The sequence below is a fragment of the Ascochyta rabiei genome, chromosome 1 (assembly GCF_004011695.2).
Source record: "Ascochyta rabiei chromosome 1, complete sequence".
Lineage (NCBI taxonomy): Eukaryota > Fungi > Ascomycota > Dothideomycetes > Pleosporales > Didymellaceae > Ascochyta > Ascochyta rabiei.
The window spans coordinates 2875590-2895064 of record NC_082405.1 but is presented as its reverse complement, the minus strand read 5'-3'; the positions used below and the strand labels follow the sequence as shown (position 1 = coordinate 2895064).

At 54.9% G+C, this 19475-nt stretch overlaps 7 protein-coding genes across 8 annotated transcripts, besides 17 other annotated features; 4 read left to right on the top strand and 3 right to left on the bottom strand.

Moving 5' to 3' along the window:
* Positions 1–827: 827 nt before the first annotated feature.
* Positions 828–871: a tandem repeat.
* A 310-nt stretch (positions 872–1181) lies between these two features.
* Positions 1182–1228: a tandem repeat.
* A 105-nt stretch (positions 1229–1333) lies between these two features.
* Positions 1334–1369: a tandem repeat.
* Positions 1370–1507: 138 nt separating this feature from the next.
* EKO05_0000868 (uncharacterized protein) lies at positions 1508–2590 on the top strand (the record flags this gene model as incomplete). Of its 2 annotated transcripts, XM_038936925.1 has the most annotated exons (3): positions 1508–1909; positions 1961–2390; positions 2442–2590. In XM_038936925.1, the coding sequence occupies 3 exons, from the start codon at positions 1508–1510 to the stop codon at positions 2588–2590; spliced, it is 981 nt and encodes a 326-aa protein (XP_038803411.1). The 2 variants fall into 2 exon arrangements, with proteins under 2 accessions (XP_038803411.1, XP_059491499.1); XM_059635516.1 differs by having other exon boundaries at positions 1961–2590.
* Positions 1868–1900: a tandem repeat.
* A 48-nt stretch (positions 2591–2638) lies between the features above and the next one.
* Positions 2639–2704: a tandem repeat.
* A 397-nt stretch (positions 2705–3101) lies between these two features.
* Positions 3102–3132: a tandem repeat.
* Positions 3133–3228: 96 nt separating this feature from the next.
* Positions 3229–3282: a tandem repeat.
* An 11-nt stretch (positions 3283–3293) lies between these two features.
* Positions 3294–4657, bottom strand: EKO05_0000867 (Translocation protein S62; the record flags this gene model as incomplete). Its single annotated transcript, XM_038936980.1, has 3 exons — positions 3294–3611; positions 3660–4219; positions 4270–4657. The coding sequence occupies 3 exons, from the start codon at positions 4655–4657 to the stop codon at positions 3294–3296; spliced, it is 1266 nt and encodes a 421-aa protein (XP_038803410.1).
* Positions 3462–3485: a tandem repeat.
* Positions 4387–4432: a tandem repeat.
* Positions 4431–4480: a tandem repeat.
* A 2-nt stretch (positions 4658–4659) lies between the features above and the next one.
* Positions 4660–4688: a tandem repeat.
* Positions 4689–6157: 1469 nt separating this feature from the next.
* Positions 6158–6274: a tandem repeat.
* Positions 6275–6696: 422 nt separating this feature from the next.
* Positions 6697–6740: a tandem repeat.
* Positions 6741–6794: 54 nt separating this feature from the next.
* Positions 6795–6811: a tandem repeat.
* A 247-nt stretch (positions 6812–7058) lies between these two features.
* Positions 7059–7098: a tandem repeat.
* Positions 7099–7212: a tandem repeat.
* Positions 7213–7224: 12 nt separating this feature from the next.
* Positions 7225–7251: a tandem repeat.
* Positions 7252–7394: 143 nt separating this feature from the next.
* On the top strand, positions 7395–12152 carry EKO05_0000866 (uncharacterized protein; the record flags this gene model as incomplete). The annotated part of the gene is made up of 2 exons (XM_038936695.2): positions 7395–11447; positions 11496–12152. 2 exons carry the CDS (start codon positions 7395–7397, stop codon positions 12150–12152), a joined length of 4710 nt encoding a protein of 1569 aa, XP_038803409.2.
* An 888-nt stretch (positions 12153–13040) lies between these two features.
* On the top strand, positions 13041–13868 carry EKO05_0000865 (uncharacterized protein; the record flags this gene model as incomplete). Its single annotated transcript, XM_038936664.2, has 1 exon — positions 13041–13868. The coding sequence occupies one exon, from the start codon at positions 13041–13043 to the stop codon at positions 13866–13868; it is 828 nt and encodes a 275-aa protein (XP_038803408.2).
* A 1876-nt stretch (positions 13869–15744) lies between these two features.
* On the top strand, positions 15745–16701 carry EKO05_0000864 (uncharacterized protein; the record flags this gene model as incomplete). The annotated part of the gene is made up of 1 exon (XM_038944828.1): positions 15745–16701. The coding sequence occupies one exon, from the start codon at positions 15745–15747 to the stop codon at positions 16699–16701; it is 957 nt and encodes a 318-aa protein (XP_038803407.1).
* A 399-nt stretch (positions 16702–17100) lies between these two features.
* Positions 17101–17328, bottom strand: EKO05_0000863 (uncharacterized protein; the record flags this gene model as incomplete). Its single annotated transcript, XM_038944827.1, has 1 exon — positions 17101–17328. One exon carries the CDS (start codon positions 17326–17328, stop codon positions 17101–17103), a length of 228 nt encoding a protein of 75 aa, XP_038803406.1.
* A 560-nt stretch (positions 17329–17888) lies between these two features.
* EKO05_0000862 (uncharacterized protein) lies at positions 17889–19232 on the bottom strand (the record flags this gene model as incomplete). The annotated part of the gene is made up of 1 exon (XM_059635515.1): positions 17889–19232. The coding sequence occupies one exon, from the start codon at positions 19230–19232 to the stop codon at positions 17889–17891; it is 1344 nt and encodes a 447-aa protein (XP_059491498.1).
* Positions 19233–19475: the final 243 nt, after the last annotated feature.

The window sequence follows — 19475 nt, the reverse complement described above, 5'->3', positions numbered from 1 at the left end:
TGCAGCGACCTCAGGGTGGCCCCTTTTGCGGTGCAGAATGAACGGCGCCGCCGCGCTAATCGAAGTTGGTCCAAGGCTACCCCTGCGGATGTTTGACGAGACCCGCGACGGTGCAGCTCGGCGACAATGTCTTTGCACAGGGCTGCTTTTGCTATATAAATGACCCACTATCGGCTGTTTGAGGGGTCTTTGCTTGTTTACCGTGTAGTGTTTCGTGGGTGACATTTGCTACGCAGGGCTTGAGGCAGCAGCTCGCACTCGGTGCTGCCGGGGTGGCTTCTGTTGGCAGACGCAGGCCGATGCTGAAGGTTATTCAACTTGTTGGAGCCCGACCATCAACTTTGTCTGGACCTTGAGATTTGGTGGAGTTTGTCTGCACATCAAACGCGTCCCGGGTGCGCGCCGCCTATTGCAGGGTTTTATTGCCGACTACGCACTATCGTACTATCGAATGGCAATTTGACGGAGCCAGAGTTTTCAATATTGATCGCTCTTGCCTTTCTTCGAGCAAGAAGAATGCGTGGCGAGGCGTGTGAGCGATGTCGGTTCGAACGAGGTCTGTTTGAACGACGTCTAGCTGTTTGGGAGAGCGCAGTGAACAGCACATGTGCGTCTGTACTCTCGTTCTGAGCGCTGCCTTTCTCGGTCGCGTCTGTATGATCGACATTGTCGTGCAAAGGCTAGCCAGGACCGACGTCTTGAGCGCCGGCTGTTGATATCGACACGTTCCGTGCAGCATGCCAAAGTGGTAGGAAGGTATCACATCGAGGCTCATGTTGGGTTGTCGGCGTCATTGCAAGGCCACCCACGCGCGAATGGTATTATCGCACGACACCCTCACGCACACGCAACGTACGCTGTGCCACGCCACAGAGACCGGACTCGCGCCATGCCCGCCGGTGTCACAAACGTAAGGGCACCGTTCTTGCGCCACACCAGTCTGTGCTCAGTTTGTCGTGCATGCGCTCCATCACACAGGGGGGGGGGGGGGGGCTGACAGAGGGCGATAGATAGATCGAGACGCGTGAGAATCACGCTGGTTGGCTAGGTGGTTTGCATGTGTGAACAGCGCGTGCAGTGAAATGAGGGTAATGTACCAGCACACGCGTTGCTTGGGACCTTGTGGTGGGCGGACTTTGGGCTAGGAGCGCCTGGCGTGCGTCATCAGCCCCGCGTTGCGAGCTGGTTGCAGGCTGGCTTAGCTGCCGGCCTGGCTGGCTAGCTGCCTTTCAAGTTTCAACGGCTGAGCTCTCGCCCCACCAAAGCACCTGTACAACGAACTCGGCAGCTTTGGATCCTGAATCCCTGGAAACACGTCTCTGGAGCTGAGAGCCTCGAATCTGGAATCTCGAATCTCGAATCTCGAATCCCCAATCTGGATTCTCGAGTGCACTTGCAAGTCCGGGATCAGCTCCCTGCACTCGCTACCATACAGGCTGCCACGGTCACATGAGCACAGTGATTCCGGTCCCCCTCCCAGCGACCTCGCTTCACACCACCGCCCTCCATGTCTCCACCAGACCTGAACACGCTGCCCGCCTCGCCCCTGCAATCGCCCTCTGCTTCCAACGGCACCTCACGGAATCAGTCGCCCTCCGCCTCGCGCAACATGGCCGCCTCGCCGCATTCGCTAGCTGCCACGGCAGCAATGAACGCAGGCATCCAGAACGAAGACCAGCGCCGCACTTCTTCCGGTAGCATGCGGAGAGACGTAGAACGCGCACGCCGCCGCTCCAGCGTCCGCATGAACCTGAACCTCAACGACCCAGCGGTGCCTGCGCCCGGCGAGATGCAGTCAAGTCCATCGGCCCGCAGTAGAGGCCCATGGCCGCATAGCCCGCATCATGAGCGCGCCCCCAGTCTCGGCGAGCTGCACCAGGAGCTGGAGTACGAGCAGGAGGGGCAGGTGGTACGCAAAGAGCATGTCCGTGTCTTCTCTGCTGATGCTGACGGCAAATAGAACCGCCTCCTCAACATGATCCGCCAACAGCAAACCCAAATCGACACCCTGACGGCCGGTCAGCAACAACCCTCCAACTCCGCCGTCGACGACAGCACGCCCACCTCAGAGCGCTCCATGTCCCTTTCGCGCTCGCACTCGCAGGCTGCACATGTGCCCCACACCACAATATCGCCCCTCCCTGGCGCAGCACAACCTCGCTCATGCTCACCTTTCAACATCAGCCGACAATCATCATTTGCAGACCGCTCAAGAGGTGGCAGCCACGCCGGTTCACCTGCCCTGCGTCCCTTCCCCGGTGCGCCCCATGACATTCACGAGATGCTGCCTAGCCCGGCAACCAGCAGGGACGAGGGCGCTTTTTACCAGGCAGAGACCCAGAACCTGACTCGGGAGAACCAGATGCTGAAGCTAAGGATTAGGGAACTGGGTACGTCAAAGCTGGTGCGTTGCCACGATCAAGATGCTAACCACTCGACAGAGCGACAGCTGTCAGACATGAACCCCACGAGTCAAATCACCCACTCGCCAGCTGTCCATTCGAGTTTGTCTCCTGCAGCCAGCCGCGACAGTGCCGAACAGGGCACCGTGACTCAACCTGTCTCGACTTCGGCGGCATCAGAGGAGTGACATGGTGACGTGTCTCTTTGAACCAAATTAGCGGCAAGGCGTTTGAGAGGAAATGGAAATGGAAACGGAAATGGAAATGGAAACGGAAATGGAAATGGAAATGGAAATGGAAATAGGCATGGAAATAGGCATGGCAGGACAGACGGCGCAATGACTAGCATGGAACGGCGTTCAGGGCACTAGCATTCTTCTCTACCATGGAAACACCCATCAGGCTCTATCTTTTTCTCACGGACGGTAGAAAGTGCCTTTTCTTCTTCTCTCGGCACGGGGTAGCAGGTGAGTCTCTCGGCATCCTCGGTGTTGGACACTAGCGTCAAGGAAAGCACGCCGGCTCTCCGAGCAGAGAGAGGTAGGGCCTTGTTCGAGACCATCATCGAGCGAACGTGCCAGTCACCAGCGAGTGCGAATAGGGTTGGAGTGTACAATAGTGGGAGTGCGAACATGGATACTCGCAGACACGTGCACCAGTCGGATAGGTCATGATGCTCGTCCACCGATCCGTCCAAGTCGCTCTGTTCCGCTCTGTTCCGCTCCGTTCCTATCTGACCCATAACACCATACACCAGCTAATCCATGCAAATGACCCAAATCTAGACCCCTTCGTTTCCTTTCCAACACTTCTACTGCACCCCGCGCGCACCCCATCGCACCCCATCGCACCCCATCGCACCGCATCACATCGCATCGCATCGCCCAGCCCCTACTCGTCTTCCGTTTCCTCCACCGTCGCCCGCGGTGGGCGCTGTGTCACGTCCCCTGTAGCTACAGGCGCGGATTCCGAGCCGGTTGGTTGCGGCGCGGCGTCGGCGGCTACGGGCTCCTGCTGGGGCTGCACGTCCTCGACAATCTCCTCGACGTGTCCATGCTCGTGGTGGTGGTGTTGGTGCTGGTGCTCGGAAGGTGTGGGAGCGCCCTTCTTGCCCTTGCTTGGTTTGGCTTCACCGTTTGCTTTTGCCGCAAGTTTGGCGGCTTTCTTTTCCTTTTTGGCAATCTTCTTCTTCTTGATGTCTTCGGGTGTCTGGCGGGAAAGTCAGTTTTGGGTTTCGGTTGAGAGAGTCAGGCTTACCTCTTGCCATGCCCACACGGGTCTGAAGGAATCGAAGAAGCCCACGTCCTCAAACAAGTTGGGGTACAGCCATAGGCCAGGCGGCGCAGCAAACATGGAAATGATGAACAGAATCAATCGCACAATCGCCATAGCGAAGAAGAGTCCAATCAGGCCTAGCATACCCATACTCAGGTACCACACACCCTGCCTGAGGAAGAGTGGCCACAGCGGGAACAGCACAACAGCAATGACAAGGACAAGCGCACCAGCAGCATACAGCTTCTGCTTCCATTGCGAGCCCTCGTACAGCCATATGTAGTAGTTGTCGTCGTTGGCCTCCTGGTGCTGCTCGATTCTGACAGTCCAGAGGCCCTTGACGCGCTTGGGCTTGGCGTGGTTGTGACCGTCGTGGGCAGTTTCAGGGTCAACCTTTGTGACGCGAAGCGCGAGGAGGGAGAGGGGAAGCAGCTTGAACGTGTTCTCGGCAGAGGCGCGGTCGTTCACTTCGGGAAGGAGGGGGTTCTTTGCGCGCGCTTTTTGATAGGCAGGCGAGGAAAGAGCGCGGATCGCTCGAAGGACTGTCGTTCTTGTCAGTACAGCCGGGAGCAAGGGAGATGGATACGCCTACCTCGGAACATGTCCTTGCGCTTCTCATCGTGAATGACTGTCCTAGGCTTCAAGTCTTGCGACTTGAGGAAGTTGGCTACGGCAATCGCTTCAGGCTTCGGCGGCCCAGGCTGGATCGGCTGTTGCTGTTGTTGCTGCTGCTGCTGTTGCTGAGCTTGTTGTTGCGCCTGCATCTGCGCTTGGTGCTGCGCCATTGCTTGTGCCTTGAGCCTCTGGACATATTCCTGTACCGAGATTCCGTGCTTCTCTGCCTCTGCTGCAAGCTGGCGCTGCATCATCTGGATTTGCTCGGGCGTGGGCTGCTGGCCAGGCTGAGGCATGCCCGGCGGCGGTCCTTGGAACTGGCCCTGGGGCGGGCCTTGCGGTGGTGGTCCTTCGGTCTCAGACATTCTGTATTGTATGTATGTATGCTTGTTTGTACGGTGAAGAGCTGATGTCTCTAGGCGCGGCTGTGGCCCGGTCAAAGGAGTGTGGGAGTTGAGTTGGGGTGACAGCCTGTGGGGTGTTATTCACGCCCGTTAGAGCCACATTTCAGTCGGAGAGCATACAAGCGCGGATCGTCACGGTGACTAAGCAAAAGTGTACTTTTAAAAAAAAAATCACACCTTGCGCATCATCTAGCTCCTCCACAACGTTCTTTCTCGCAACACTCGACACCAGGACCCGATTCTCGCTGCACGCTGGCTGCTGCACCTGCTGGATGCAGTTCCTCGCATCCATGTTCTTTGCGAAGGTCTGACGGAACCTCGATGATAGGCTTTTGTAAGCCACCGTCAGGCTTACTCAGATTTGTTCGGTTCAGTAGGTGTCTGGCTCAGCGTGCCATGCTATGCTGCTTGTCTGTCCTTTCTCGTCTGTTGAGGCGGCGCCGGGAGGAAGTGCGGCGGTAGGCGCACATTGAGGCGTTGCCTTGTACTGCCTGGGCTTATGCTGTGTCACGGACATGCAAGCTCGCGTAACACACCAGACAAGCAACCTAGTCGCCAACGACAGTGTCTGCTCTCCGACGTCGGTATCGAAGCTTGGTGCAGACAGATTGAGCAGCATTTGGTGGACATTTGATTCCCTGTATCACCTCACCAACACTCTGGGACTTATCTCCACGTCTTTGACTGGACCATGATATATCCCTATTTTGGTGTGAGGCAGATTGAAGAACCCCTTACTCATCGCGGTAGTCTTGCCTTTGGTTTGGCTTCAGCGATCCATCATCTAGGGTCGACATGGCAGTGTACAGGACTCGACTCGACTCGACTCGTTTCGGAGTCGGCGGCATGGCGCTACCAGCCCTGCGTTTGGAGGCTATTTTGATTCGGTGCATTTGCTCGTCCTATCCTATTCGAAGAAGACATGGACAAGAATCCTGCAGGCCCACAGCGTATTGCTGAGCGATTGCTGATTCGTTTGATGGCAAGCAGCCATGTCAGACGGGGGCGCGGGGCCTGTCAGAGAGCAAGGTGAGCCTCGGTGTGCGCCGCAATCTAAAGCAGACACAAGGGCTCAGCCAAGGCGCCGCAAGCAATAGAGTAGGTATCAGCCGGGGCCGGGGGGCTTGTTTGGGCGTGATTGGCGTGAGGAGCTGGAGCTGGCGCTGGCGGCGGTGGCCACGATGTGCGGCTAGCAGCGTGATGTGTGGCAGTAGTGTGGTAGGCGTGTAGTAGGTAGTGGAGTAAGCAGTGTAGTAGGTAGTGGAGTAAGCAGTGTAGTAGGTAGTGGAGTAAGCAGTGTAGTAGGTAGTGGAGTAAGCAGTGTAGTAGGTAGTGGAGTAAGCAGTGTAGTAGGTAGTGGAGTAAGCAGTGTAGTAGGTAGTGGAGCAAGCAGTGTAGTGAAGGTGCAGCCTGCCGTCCATCTGTCTGCAACAAGCGTGCAGCCTGGGGGACAGATGGATTCCAGATGCCAGATGCCAGACGCCTGATGCCAGATGCCAGACGCCTGATGCCAGATGCCAGACGCCGCCAGACGCCAGACGCCTGATGGCAGATGCCAGATGCCTGATGCCTGATGCCTGATTCCCGATTCCTGATTACATTGCCGGCGCCCCAGACGGGCCTGATGCAGGCAGGGATTGCTCCAAGCCAGCGCTCGAACGACTTGGTTGTGTGCACGTCGGCACGCGTGGATAGGCCAACGCCTGCCTAGGGTCCGCTGCGCTGCACACCTCGTCATCTTGCCGCGACGCCGCCCATGCCATCCCATCCCCTCCCGTGCGAAGCGTCAAAAGGCAGGCCTGCCCGCGAAGAGCGCCGGCCCAACACTCCTGTGCTCCTGGCCCACCCGCGTTCGTGCCACCGACGTCGTCGAAACGGTCCCCGCCCAGCGCAAGGCAGCGGCCCTGTGCACCTCGAGAGTGCTCTGCCCTACACGCGGCTCCCGTCCGCGGGCGCTTTGGCGGTTGGAAGCTTGGGTGACGCGCATTCCGGCCCCGACAACCTGCGAGTTGACCTGCGACCTGCGACCTGCGACATAGAGACCGCCCTGCCGCCACTCCATCCGCACCGACTTGCCCCTCGCCGCCTTTGCGATTCCCACACACACACACACACGCCAGACCGGCCGACTGCCTCTGTGGGCCAGCACGCCAGCACGCCAGCACGGGGACACACGCACCTGAGCAAGACATGCCAACTGCAGCACACGGGCGACAATGGTGAATCGGCGCAGTGGGTCGCCAACCCTTGCTAACCAACACGTCCGAGAGCGCGCACAACACACCCCGACCCCCATCCACACCCTCCACGCCCTCCAGGCCCCACAGCCACCCTCACAATGACTATGGTCCGGCAATACCCACCGCAGCCGCAGCCACCGCTGCTCTCCCCGCCAGGCCCCTACAGCAACAGCAACAGCAACAGCAGCAGCAACAGCAACAACCACAGCCACAGCCACAGCCACGCCAACAGCCACACCAACAGCCACACCAACAGCCACACCAACAGCAGCAACAGCCACCCTCCCGCTCCTCCTCCTCCTCCTCCTCCTCCTCACCCCTCACTGTTCCGCCACAACAGCACCCCAGACGCCATCAGCCTTGGCCGGCGCCCGGCGCAGTATGCCTACCCTCTCTCAAGGCACAACTCGTACACCTCACAGACGTCTGAGCCTGGCCGCGCGAACCCTCCAGAGCACATGCTCCGCCGTAAGACGCCGAACGGAATCCTTGCAGCCGCCTACGATGGGACGTCGGTCGAGGATAACGGAGCCCCGCACGCAACCAAGCACATCCTGCTCCCGGTCACCGCCGAGTCCAGCATGCCGTACGGCATGAAACAAGACCTTGCCCTGCGCTCACCTGACTTCAACCGCCCCTATGGGCACTACCAGCCTGAGAGGTCCTCGGAATGGAGCCCAAGCTTGTACTTTGAGACGGGCTCGGGGAGGTCAAGTCAGCACATCCCTCAGATCGACTCCATGCTGAACCAGATCCCTCCACTGCAGCAAACACAGCTGCCTTATCAGATGTACGGCCAGCAGTTTGGAGGCGTCATGGGCCCTGGCATGCAAAGCCCCTTTGCACCAACCGTGTCCAACGACCAAGGCCCGTTTGGACCATACTGGCCTGATGGTGCTTATGTTCCCTATCAGCCTGCCGCAATGCGAGATCCTCGCTACGTACACCACCCTGGCCACAGCTGGACACACCCTCAACATCACGCGTACATGGCACGAGGCTATACCAACGCGATACCTGGCGGTTCTGCCTTTGCTCCACAGTCTTACCAACTCAATCAACCTAACCTATACCAGAATCCCGGTGCACTCCCTCTTGAATATTCAGCATACGCCCCAGCTCACAAACTAGCTTTCCAGACACCAAACTTGCCGCCTCACATCCTTCAAGCGCGCCCGGACTACTTTGCCTCGGGTCGATCGACTCCCGTTTCGACGTCGCTTGCCGAGTACGGGCCTCAATCGCCGAATGGACAATCCAGAGAGAAGGTCTTTGCTTGGGCTCACACAGTCTACGTTGATCTTCTCAAGTTCTTGCAGTCGACGAGGAAGGCAAACATGCAGCAGAACCACGGACGCCAGCCACACAGGCCTCACATCTATCCAAAGCCACCTCGACAGCCAGGAGCAAACTTCGGAGAGGATTCGAGTAACCGTACCTCGAAACTATCCCACAGGCGCCTTTCGTCTCCTTCCATCAGTTCGCAATCACCCTTTCAACCCCCCTCAGACAAGGCTTCTAGACGGCCTACGCATTACCGATCGGCGTCCTCATACTCCTCGACCGGGCTTGATTCCAACAGCCAGCGGCAACCCTGGCAGCATGCGAGTCAGCAACACCCGATGCCGTCTCCAGTCCCTGGCATGGACCCCGTGCATACCTTGCGTCGGACTTCAGGGTCGGTCTCAAGCGTACATCAGGGTCTACGCTCAGATGTGCCTCCGAGCATGACGGCTGCATCGGCGCTGGAAGCGATAACGAAGCATTGCGAGGAGAGTAAATGGAAGTGGATTGATGGCATGCTGCTCGGCGGATGTCTTGCATATGCTCTGGGCGACTACCAAAAAGCACAGAATTGGTACCAGCACATACTCACCTTGGACAGTGACCATGTGGAAGCTATATCCAACCTCGCCGCTACCGTTCTCGCGCTTCAGCAAAAACTGGATGCGGAACGTTATTGGAGACGAGCTGTTAAGCTACGTCCAAGCTACTTCGAGGCTGTCGAACACCTCATTGGTCTGTTGTGTAGTGACCAGCGAGGGCGAGAAGCTGTTCAAGTCATCGAGGAAGTCGAACGCTCCTTGCGGTTTGCTAGGAGGACCGATGCCCTCAGAAGCCTCGAGCTTGAGAGTGAACGTCCACGCTCCGGTGTAAGTGAATCGCCAGGCCTATCCGACGCTTCAGACAGACCACTGTTTGAATTCGAAGGAGAAGATGAATCCATCTTCAAAGATCTCGATGAACTCCCCGGCTCCGATCAACCTGGCTTTGGCTCCAGTGGATATGCAATACCTGGATGCGACAATGGTCGTATCCTTGCCTTGGTACATGCCAAAGGTAATATGCTGTATGCCCTAGGCAACAACGTTGATGCTGCGAGAGCCTTTGAGAATGCTGTTCTGATCGGAGCTGGAACACAGGCCAACGGTATCGGGGGTCTCATCAAACGTATCCTCTCTGTCGTTGGCTATGAGGCTTCGGAGCGGTCGCCTGGCGGTCGTCGTGTAGCTCCATCCACGGACCCGGTCCTCCTTCCACCAGACTCTGCGACTAGGACTGCGCACTTGTGTTTCCCTCCCCATGGTCAATTGCCAGGTCTTGTACATGTTACGAGCGAGGGTCTGGCACGCAAAGCGGCCATCTCGACGACCAGCAATTCCCTGTTATCATTGGCAAAGATCTTCCAAGATGGTATGGCGACCAACTCGCCAAAAGCTGCAACCTACCAGAGCAACTTCGGCGTGCGCGAAATTCTGGCTCTCTACTACCTGTCTCTATCGCTGCAGCCAAGCCCATCTACTGCAAACAATGTGGGTATTCTGCTTGCAAGCGTGCAGCAATCGGCGCCCTCCAAGCCCATACCTGTTTCGAACCCAACACCATACCCACAGATACCGGGACTGGTCCCAGGTAGCGGCGTCGCGCTTGCACTTGCGTACTATTACTATGGCTTACAGTTGGACAAGCGTCATGCGCATCTCTACACTAACCTTGGTAGCCTACTCAAGGATATTGGCCAACTAGACGTGGCCATCTCCATGTACGAACAAGCAGTCCACTGCGACCAGAATTTTGACATTGCACTTGCCAATCTGGCCAATGCTGTGAAGGACAAAGGACGCATCAGCGACGCGATCGTGTACTACAAACGAGCTGTCAAGTCCAGTCCCGACTTCGCAGAGGCAGTGTGCGGGCTTGCAAACGCCCTCAATTCCGTGTGTGGTTGGAACGGTAGAGGAGGCATTGCTGAGGGTCAAGGCGCACGAGACCGCTGGCATGTTGACGAGAATGGCATGCTTCTCGATGCAAAGATTCCAGGTGCTTCTAGCTCGGGTTGGGTTCATAAAGTCGTCAAGCTAGTCGAGAAGCAGCTTGCAGACGGCGAAGGCTGGGGACGTGGAACTATGAACGAGCGCTTCGTCAAAGATGTTTGTCGCCCACTTGCCCTTACCGATGCTTCCGCAGAGGATATCAAAGACAAGCAAGACAGCATGGCAGCGACTGTAGCCAGTTGGAGAGGCCAAAAATGGGAAGGTGCACGCATGGTGCGCCTGGTTGAGCGCGCCGTTAGGCGACTGACTTGGCAATGGTACCAGGATCGATATGTGACAGGCAAGGAACGAGGACCGGAAAGCTACACGAGACCACATTTGCCCGCCGCATTGACGGTGCCTGCGGCGCCTACGGTTCTCCCATTCCACACGTTCACATGTCCCATGTCTGCTGAACAGATTCGGTTGATCTCACAACGGAACGGACTGCGTATTTCCTGCTCGACTTTGAGAGCTCCTTGGCTCCCACCAACGGTCTTCCAGCCGCCACATCCACCAAAACCATATCTCAAGGTCGGCTATGTCTCATCAGACTTCAACAACCATCCACTAGCGCACCTCATGCAATCGGTATTCGGCTTGCACGATACAAGCAAGGTAAAGGCATTTTGTTATGCAACCACCGCAAGCGATGGCTCTGAGCACCGCAAGCAAATTGAGAGAGAGTCACCTGTCTTTCGCGATGCCAACAATTGGTCAGCTGAACGACTCGTCAACCAAATCATCAAAGACGGCATACACATCTTGATCAACCTCAACGGCTACACTAGGGGAGCGCGTAACGAGGTCTTTGCTGCTCGCGCAGCTCCAATCCAGATGTCGTTCATGGGTTTCGCCGGAACACTGGGCGCAGAGTGGTGCGACTATCTTCTCGCTGACGACACGTCTGTGCCGCCGGACACTCTTCGCCGGTGGCGCCGCAACATTGACATGGAAGACGCCTTGGTCGATGAGAATAGTGGAGGGTCAGACAAGGACTGGATCTATGGAGAAAACATTGTTTTCTGTCGTGACACATTTTTCTGCTGCGACCACCGACAGAGCGCGCCCGATGCGCAAGGCAGGCAGCCTAATTGGGAAGAAGAGCAGGAACGGAGATGGGCTATGCGCAAGGAGATCTTCCCACAGCTACGGGATGATGCAATCATTCTTGGTAACTTTAATCAACTGTACAAGGTATGTTTGCAGGCCTATCATGGATTTTCCGGGCTGACTCAAGCACAGATCGAGCCCACGACTTTCCGGACCTGGCTGCGCATACTACAACGCCTGCCAAAAGCCATCCTATGGCTCCTACGATTCCCCGACTTGGGCGAGACCAACCTCAAACAAACGGCGCTCATGTGGGCAGGCCCCGAGGTCGCTAACAGAGTCATATTTACCGACGTTGCGCAAAAGCATCAGCACATCTCCCGTGCCAGAGTATGCGACCTCTTTCTGGATACGCCAGAGTGCAACGCCCATACAACAGCCGCTGATGTGCTCTGGTCCGGTACTCCCTTGCTCACGCTTCCACGGTATAAATACAAGATGTGCTCTCGGATGGCAGCATCAATTCTCAAGGGTGCATTACCAAAGTCCCCCGACGGTGCACAGGCTGCGAAAGAACTCATATCAGCCGATGATGACGATTATGAAGAGAAAGCCGTTCGCCTTGGCAGCGACTGCATCTACCAAGGCCACCGCGCAACGGGACGACTAAGCGAGCTTCGCAAGATGCTCTACGAATCACGATGGACGAGCGCGCTTTACGATACCACACGATGGGTCAGAGACCTCGAAGAAGCTTATCAAATCGCCTGGAGGAAATGGGAGGTGGGCGAAGGAGGAGACATTTGGCTGAAAGACACAGAATCCGCCCGAGTGGAGGAAGTTGCATAATCAAACGCGGAAAACGAAGGAGACGAGGAAAACGTACTGGAGTTGGGTAAGCACTGACTTCTGTTCTGGAGGTTACTACACAAAGTTCTTGAATTTAGCGAGCACACGTACACACCGCACTGCAGTGGTTTTGTTGAGTTGAGCCCACATAGGCTCTGATACCCCCTTTAGTTCAGATCTACGCATTCGTTGGTGTAGCACCACCCCCTATCGAGTTGTAATGAGAGGTCGGTTGGATATGGAGGATGTTGAACAATCACTATCGCGGGAGTGAATGCATTATAGGCGTTTGGGATTAGAGGAGAACGTATCCTCTAAATGTATCAAAACATATTGGAGGCAATAGGTGCTTCTGCAACAAGATTCTGTATGCACCTGATGATAAGTGGGGACCACAATGGCACGCGTACCCGACAGTCAATCGTCTAAGCCTCGTAAATACCATGGACAACCTTGTAAGGCAGCCGTCGATTCTGATCTTCTCAACGGTGTGTCCATGGGCTAATTCGGTTTCGGATTGGACGCGGATTAACCTCACGTCGCGCCTTCCTTGAATTGGTTAGACGCGGATGAACAACTGCCCGCTGCGGATGAACTTGTGCACATAAACACCACGAACTCCCCTTGTACAGGCATCGCTACAGCAAAGTTGAAATGAATCTCTGCACCGAAGGCAGTGAAATGCTGGCAGTACGAATGATGGGGTCGGCCGAGCTAAAGGTATCTGTGCGATGCCTGGGATGAAGTATGTATAAAGAGATGGGCTGAGATGTTGGGAAGAGAGCATCAAGCTTTCAAGCTATTCAGTACTGCAAGTAATACGGCAACTCTCGAATCCGGATCTATCATCATTTCATCACAGCAAAATTAGTGCATCATCTTACCAATATGTCCGCTTCCACACCTAAGCAAACCCTCGCCTTCTTCGGCGCAACAGGTGGGGTCTGCAACACGACTCTGGCCCTCGCCCTCAAAGCTGGATATCACTGCACAGCATTAGCACGCACACCGCAGAAGCTGGCCGACATGCTGCAAATCGCAAACAATGTTCCTTCGAAAGTTCTCGACGAGTATCTTACAATCTACGCCGGCGATATCAAAGACGTGCCCGCCATCTCCCAGACCCTACTTAACCCACAAGACGCCTCCCGACTCGTAGACACTATCGTGTTCGGCATCGGCAGCTATCCGAAGTTCCAATGGAGTCTCCTTCAACCCATCACGCTGCAAGACACCAAGGTCTGCGAAGACGGCACACGCAGCATCTTCCACGCCATCTCGAGCCTCGCAAAGCAAGGCATTGCATCAACAAGCACTGGCACTAGGCCGCTCTTTGTCAGCATATCCACCACGGGCATCACCACCAAGACCCGCGACGTGCCCCTCTTCCTCGTCCCCTTGTACCACTGGACTCTCCACGTGCCGCACATGGACAAGCAGAAAGCAGAACAGCTGCTCATCAACGACCACAACCAGCACATCCGAGACTGCGTCGTCGTCAGACCCACGCTCATGACGGACGCTGAGCCAAAGGGCGTCCATGCGCTGCGCATCGGCTGGGAGTGGAAGGGGGAGGAGACGGAGAAGGATGGCGTTAAGGAAGCTGGACCGCAGCTGGGGTGGAGCGTCGGGAGAAAGGACGTCGGTGGTTTCCTGTTTGAGAAAGTGCTTTGTGAAGGCGGGTGGGAGGGGAGGTGTGTGAGTTTGACCTACTGAGCCCGTGAGTGTCAAGGCTCGGAGGACGGGGTTTCGGTATCTCAGTGAAGTCTCTGCCTTGGGTTGTTTGGTTGGGAGTTTCTTAGAGGGTTGGATTGGGCAGGTTGCGAGTCTTCCATTTCTTACAGCGTTTTGATATTGATCGCAATCACAGACATGTAGATTATACAGAATCCTTTCACGCAGATAACGTGAGCCTGCGAACATTCTCGCCTCACAACACCACATCTCACACCCCCTACCACCATATCCTCGAAGACATCGGCCCAGAATCAAGCAACCACGCAAAAGTCCACTGTACCAACCCATATCTCTTCCAGACCTATCTTTGACTTCTAAACCCCGTGCTTCTAGCATATCCAAACACTCGCCGCTCATCTGTGTCCCTCCCCCAGTATCAAACACGTTGTATTCTACGATCCTCATTTTCATCCTCTCTGGGAATTTGAAACCCCAGAAGCAAAGGTTGATATCTCAAGTGTCACCGAATCCGACGACTCCACGGAAGCTGCGGCCTACTCTGAGCTTGAGGGAACCCCTTTTCAGGGCAGCATCGTGCCCAAGTACCACGGATCCTGGACCATCAAGTTCGAAGACACCGTTCACGGTAAGCTCAACACCCGCGAAGTACGCATGATCCTACTGGAGTATACGCCCGGTATACAAATGCGCACAATTAAACCCGAGAGTTGGATGCTGGAGGAGAGGGGAAAAAAATCTTGATTAAGGTCGTAGAGGCAGACTGGGACCTTCGCTATGCCGGGGTCCGACATGATGATATAGCGCCAAGGAACGTGGTTATCAACGCCTCTTCTGGTTTTGCTGATTCGCATCTCCGTTTGGTGTTGGTGGACTTCGGCATCTCCACCGTTCTTGGAACTTGTTACGGGCGCCCTCTATGCGATGCATACCGCAATCCCTTGTTTGAATGGTCATGGCCGAGTAGATGGAGTGGCTACGGTTGGGTTCTATCTTGCGGGGAAGATGCGGTGCAAAGAATGTGGGAGCTGTTTGGTAATGGCCGTAATGGTAAATTTCCGAAGGTGCTAAGGGATCCTGAGAGCGAGTGTGGGCGACCGATAGATCATTTGTGGAAACAATGTGATTAAAAAGGATAGTAGGAGCACAAGGTCGCTGAGTAGGCGTTGTATTGACGAGTGGTCGATCGCGGTCGACGTCGAAACTGCTTCCGAAGCCACGTGCACTGTAGGGGTCATTTTGGTAGACACGGCGATCAAGATAGCGTTTAGAAGAATAAATTTTCCGGAAGCAACGAACTGAAGAACGACGCTTAGTCGTAAGTATCGAATTCTTCCAAGCTGCACGTGTGTGTGTATAAACTCCTGTGACATGACAGTGCACATCTTGCTCCGTAGGACTCTGCGCTCTGCTTCGATGGTGAAAGCATCAACGGCCAACGTGTTAGCTTGTGTGAAGCACCAGAGCCACGTTTACAGACTTTGTACCAAGGAGTCGTTCGTCTTATCACCTATTCAGAATACGATCTATCGGCTGATCGATGATCAGAAGATTTCTTGTCCAGGTCGCGATGTAGAGTCGCTCGTCCTGGCTTCGGGGCGCGGAAAAAGCGTGGGTGTGAGTCGTAATGCGCAGAACAATGTATACACATCAGGCAAATGCAGCGTGGATAGTTGAGAGACGATCGACATGCTTATACAACCGTGGTTGCTCCAAGATTTGTTCTGTCCACAAATTACTTAAGTCATCATAGAGGGCGGAATGCGTGCAGCTTGGTGCTCAGTATTGCGCTACTGACTGACGTCACAGCTCAGACCTCCGCATTTTGAACATCTAGCCAAGAAACAATAACTCTTTCACACCACGCATAATGTAGCTTCGACCTCCATCCATCGCGATGCCTCGCGCAGATATCCTAGTCGGAAATGCCTGTAAATCTTTCTGTCCGTCGCTACCGCCTGAGGTATGGATCAACATTCTCAGCTACCACTCCGACCTTGCGCATCTATGGAATACAGTCAGACGCGTTTCGCCCACCCTGCGGGCCTGTGCTGAACGCGCGTTTGGCGATAACTTCCTCAAAGATGTCCACATCGAGTTCTTGTTGGAGAGGCATAACCTAGGCGGCAAGAGAGGGCCCCACGAGCCCGCCATCTCTGTGGAATTCGAGCGGCTAGGCAAAGGAGATGAGGAAAGGCTTGCTTGCTTTCGTGGGCATATGATCACTGTTCCGTGGCTGAGAGATAAGACTCCAAATATCATAATGCAGAGATGGCACGAGAACATCGAGAAACGCAAGCCAGAGTTGCCAAACTACACGATCTGTATTGGCGACATGGTTAACGACACCCACATCCCAAGCCTCACCGTCAATGTCGAAGAATACGAGGTCCAACTCGACTGGCGTGGAATGTTACAGCTCTTCTTCCGCGAATATGCAAAACTCGACGCGTCGAAGGCGGATTGGCAGAGGGGTCATGAGTCGAGTCATCAAACGACTGCTACTCGAAAGGTGAAAGGAAGCAAATTAGGGTCGATGGAGTCTCCAGCATTGTGGCAGGACATCGAAGCCGAGTGTCGGAGAAACCTAAGACGGAAAAGACTGAAAGAGCATTATCGTGATAATGCTGAGATGTTGTGGGCCATCGACTCGCTGAAGTACTTCGAGAAAGCCGACTCGTCGAAATGGAGCTCGGCTTCACCGAAGATGCTACCACATTTACCCGGTGCTGGTCTCGGCGAACGTTGGTTTGGTAGCACAAACTTGGTTCAAGAGCTCTATTTGGACGAGTGCAGTAGCATGAACAGAATTGACACGCAGATACGACTCATCGGCAAGCTCAAAGGCAGCTGATTAGGTTGGCAAGCATAACTTGTGTATTGTATTGGCTTGCCCCCTAATACACCAAAACAAGAGCTGCAACAGAAAACAAGATTGAATAGCATTCAAGCACTTCTCCAGGACTTTGGTTTTGGCCATGGTCATACTAGAGACCTCATCCAGTAGAGGAAATCCAACTAATCCGTTATCCGTCCCCAGCCACGATGTTGACATGTTGCACGTGAAATATCTCTGGAAAGAGCCACCCCACACCGCTCCCTGCACTATTAGTCACGCAAATGTACCGCGGAACCTAAGCAGTGTCAGCAAGAAGCATCACAAGGGCTACTCTTTCAGCACACCTCAGCAGTAAGTCGCTCCAGCAGGAACGCCGCATCAGGTACGACAATGCCATAGACGCGAGCACCCAGTTTAGACCTTCGAAAGCGCCTCGGTGTGCTTTTCGTGCAGATCACCAGTAGGACCTTTGCGGTAGATGCGGGCTACAGCGCCAGCACCAGCAGCAGCGCCGACAGAGCCGCAGAAAGGCGCGCCGCAGTGGTTGTAAGGATCGTAGCGACCAGAAGCGCTCGCGAAGCTGACGGGGGCAAAGATGGCCACAGCGAGGAAGAGGATGGTGAGGAAAGGCTTGAGGGTCATCGTGATAGTGAAGATTTGAGAAAGTGCGAGGATTGTGACAGTGCGAGGTTGATGAAAGTGAAGGGAGGATACAGAGAAGTTTGGTGGTGTTCGGTGGATGAGAAGCCGCCGATGTACTTGATAGATACTTTACTGCTAAGTAATCGGAATTCGCACGTCCTTTCACTCTACAAGTGGTCCACGTGCACAAGTCTATGTACAAACGCCAACACACCAATCGATGAGCCCAATGTCATCATCTCCAAGTCGAAAACAAGTAAGAGAGGAGTTTCCACGTGCCCGTATTTGAGCCAGACCGCCCTTTTGCTCGATGGTGGCCTTTTAACGAGTAGCGTTTGCTTTGAAAATCTCACCTCATAAGGAGTTGATCGGAATTAGAAATTGTCGCAGCCAGAAAGGTAGTATTTGTACGCACATTTACTTGCCTTCTTAGCCACGTTATATAGGCCTATTCTCTGCCGCGACAGAAGGTACAGATCTATTTAACTTCCAATTTTATAGGACGCTTTACCAAGAAGGACCTCTTGTACTACCCTGTTTTGCGCTGAAATCGACGCAAATTAATACGGCACCTTGCGATTGTCGCTGGTCCGAGGTCGATGTGTCTTTCCAACCTCACGTGAACACGACTGCGTCGTCACCTTCGCGGCTACCTGCTTCGTTTGTGTACACAATTCCTTCCATTGACGACCGGCCGGCCGTCCCTTTGCTTCGTCATGCTCCGCCCATACCTCCTGCATGACAACAGCAATCCGCGATATCTCACCTTCTGGCATACCCAACTTCCCACACACCTCGTCTAACAATCCAAGACTCTGGACTGCCTTCGTGTCGAACCCATACGTTCCTTGGCCACCCAGATCAACTTCAACGTTAGCAAACATCTCTCCGTCTTCAGACAACATGACCTCGCCGCGTCTTCGCAACCGCTCCAGCAACCCTGCGTTCTCCGGGCGCATCAGCCAATCAACATATGGGATGAGCTCGACTGCGATCTTACGCTTTACGAAGTCGACCCGCGTCAGACAAGTCTCGACCACAACCTCTGTTCCCGCCGCAAGCTCAACGTGTGCAAAGCTTGGCTTTTGCTCCCAGACTTGGTGGACGAACGTTGTGCATCGACTGGGTAGCTTACCTCGTATGTGGTAGTTCTTCGAGGGCCACGCGAGGTTCTGGACACCTCCTACGAGGCCGTCTTTGATATCAGCGTAGGGATCGTCGTATTCAAAAACGCCTTGAGAGTACGGGCGCGCAAGTGTATAGCATGGGGAAACGGGTCCACACTCGACTAGCAGCCGTGCGTCACCAGATGCTACATAGACAAGTCCAATCGACGAACAGCCGGGCGGGGACAACACCTCACCCAGAGGCACCGCGAAAGCCGTGTCACAGTTTACGGCGTCGACAACGATACATTGTGTCGGCAGCCGGACGATGGCTATGCAGTGATAGTCGCGAGAAGATTGAGCTCGCTGGGTCCAGTTGTTGGTCACGAATTGCACTCGACTTACATACTCGGCATACTCGGGACCCTCGACTTCCAGTGCAGCACGGAGTTCCTCAGCACACTCAGACGCCATAGTCAGGCAGTTGCCAAACGGATGCATGGAAGCGATCAAGTCTAGTGCAACAGCACGAGCTGCCCGCTTCGACTTGACATGACGGAACGCCTCCCAGACGTGGAAGCTCGAATACGACTTCGCCGCGTACTTTGCGTTCGTGATGTTAGACGCAAGTTCGAGGATCCGAGCTTCGATCTGGCTGCGCTTGCACGACATGCAGCCGTTGGCATCGGGGATATTGAACTCGGCCATCTTCCTAGCAGGGAGCACCTCGGTCAGCTCATAAGCAATGGTGCGGATGTACTTCGACATAGTGCTGTCAGGTATCTCTGGTGGTAGCATTGTGGAATCCGTTGATCGAGCGAGTTGAGTGGATGTTGTGGATGGAGCTGGTGCACTGTAAGGATATAGCAAAAATGCATAGCAGCTGTTATACAGTGCTGCTGATGCGAAATCTGATGGTGAAGATGTATGCTGTGTTGGTGGTGTGTTGGCTACACAATGTTGCTTGCGCGCCTCTTCTGCGCAGCTGAGTGAAGCTGTACGGTCTGGTATTCCTGTTGCAACGACAGACAGCATCGCAGG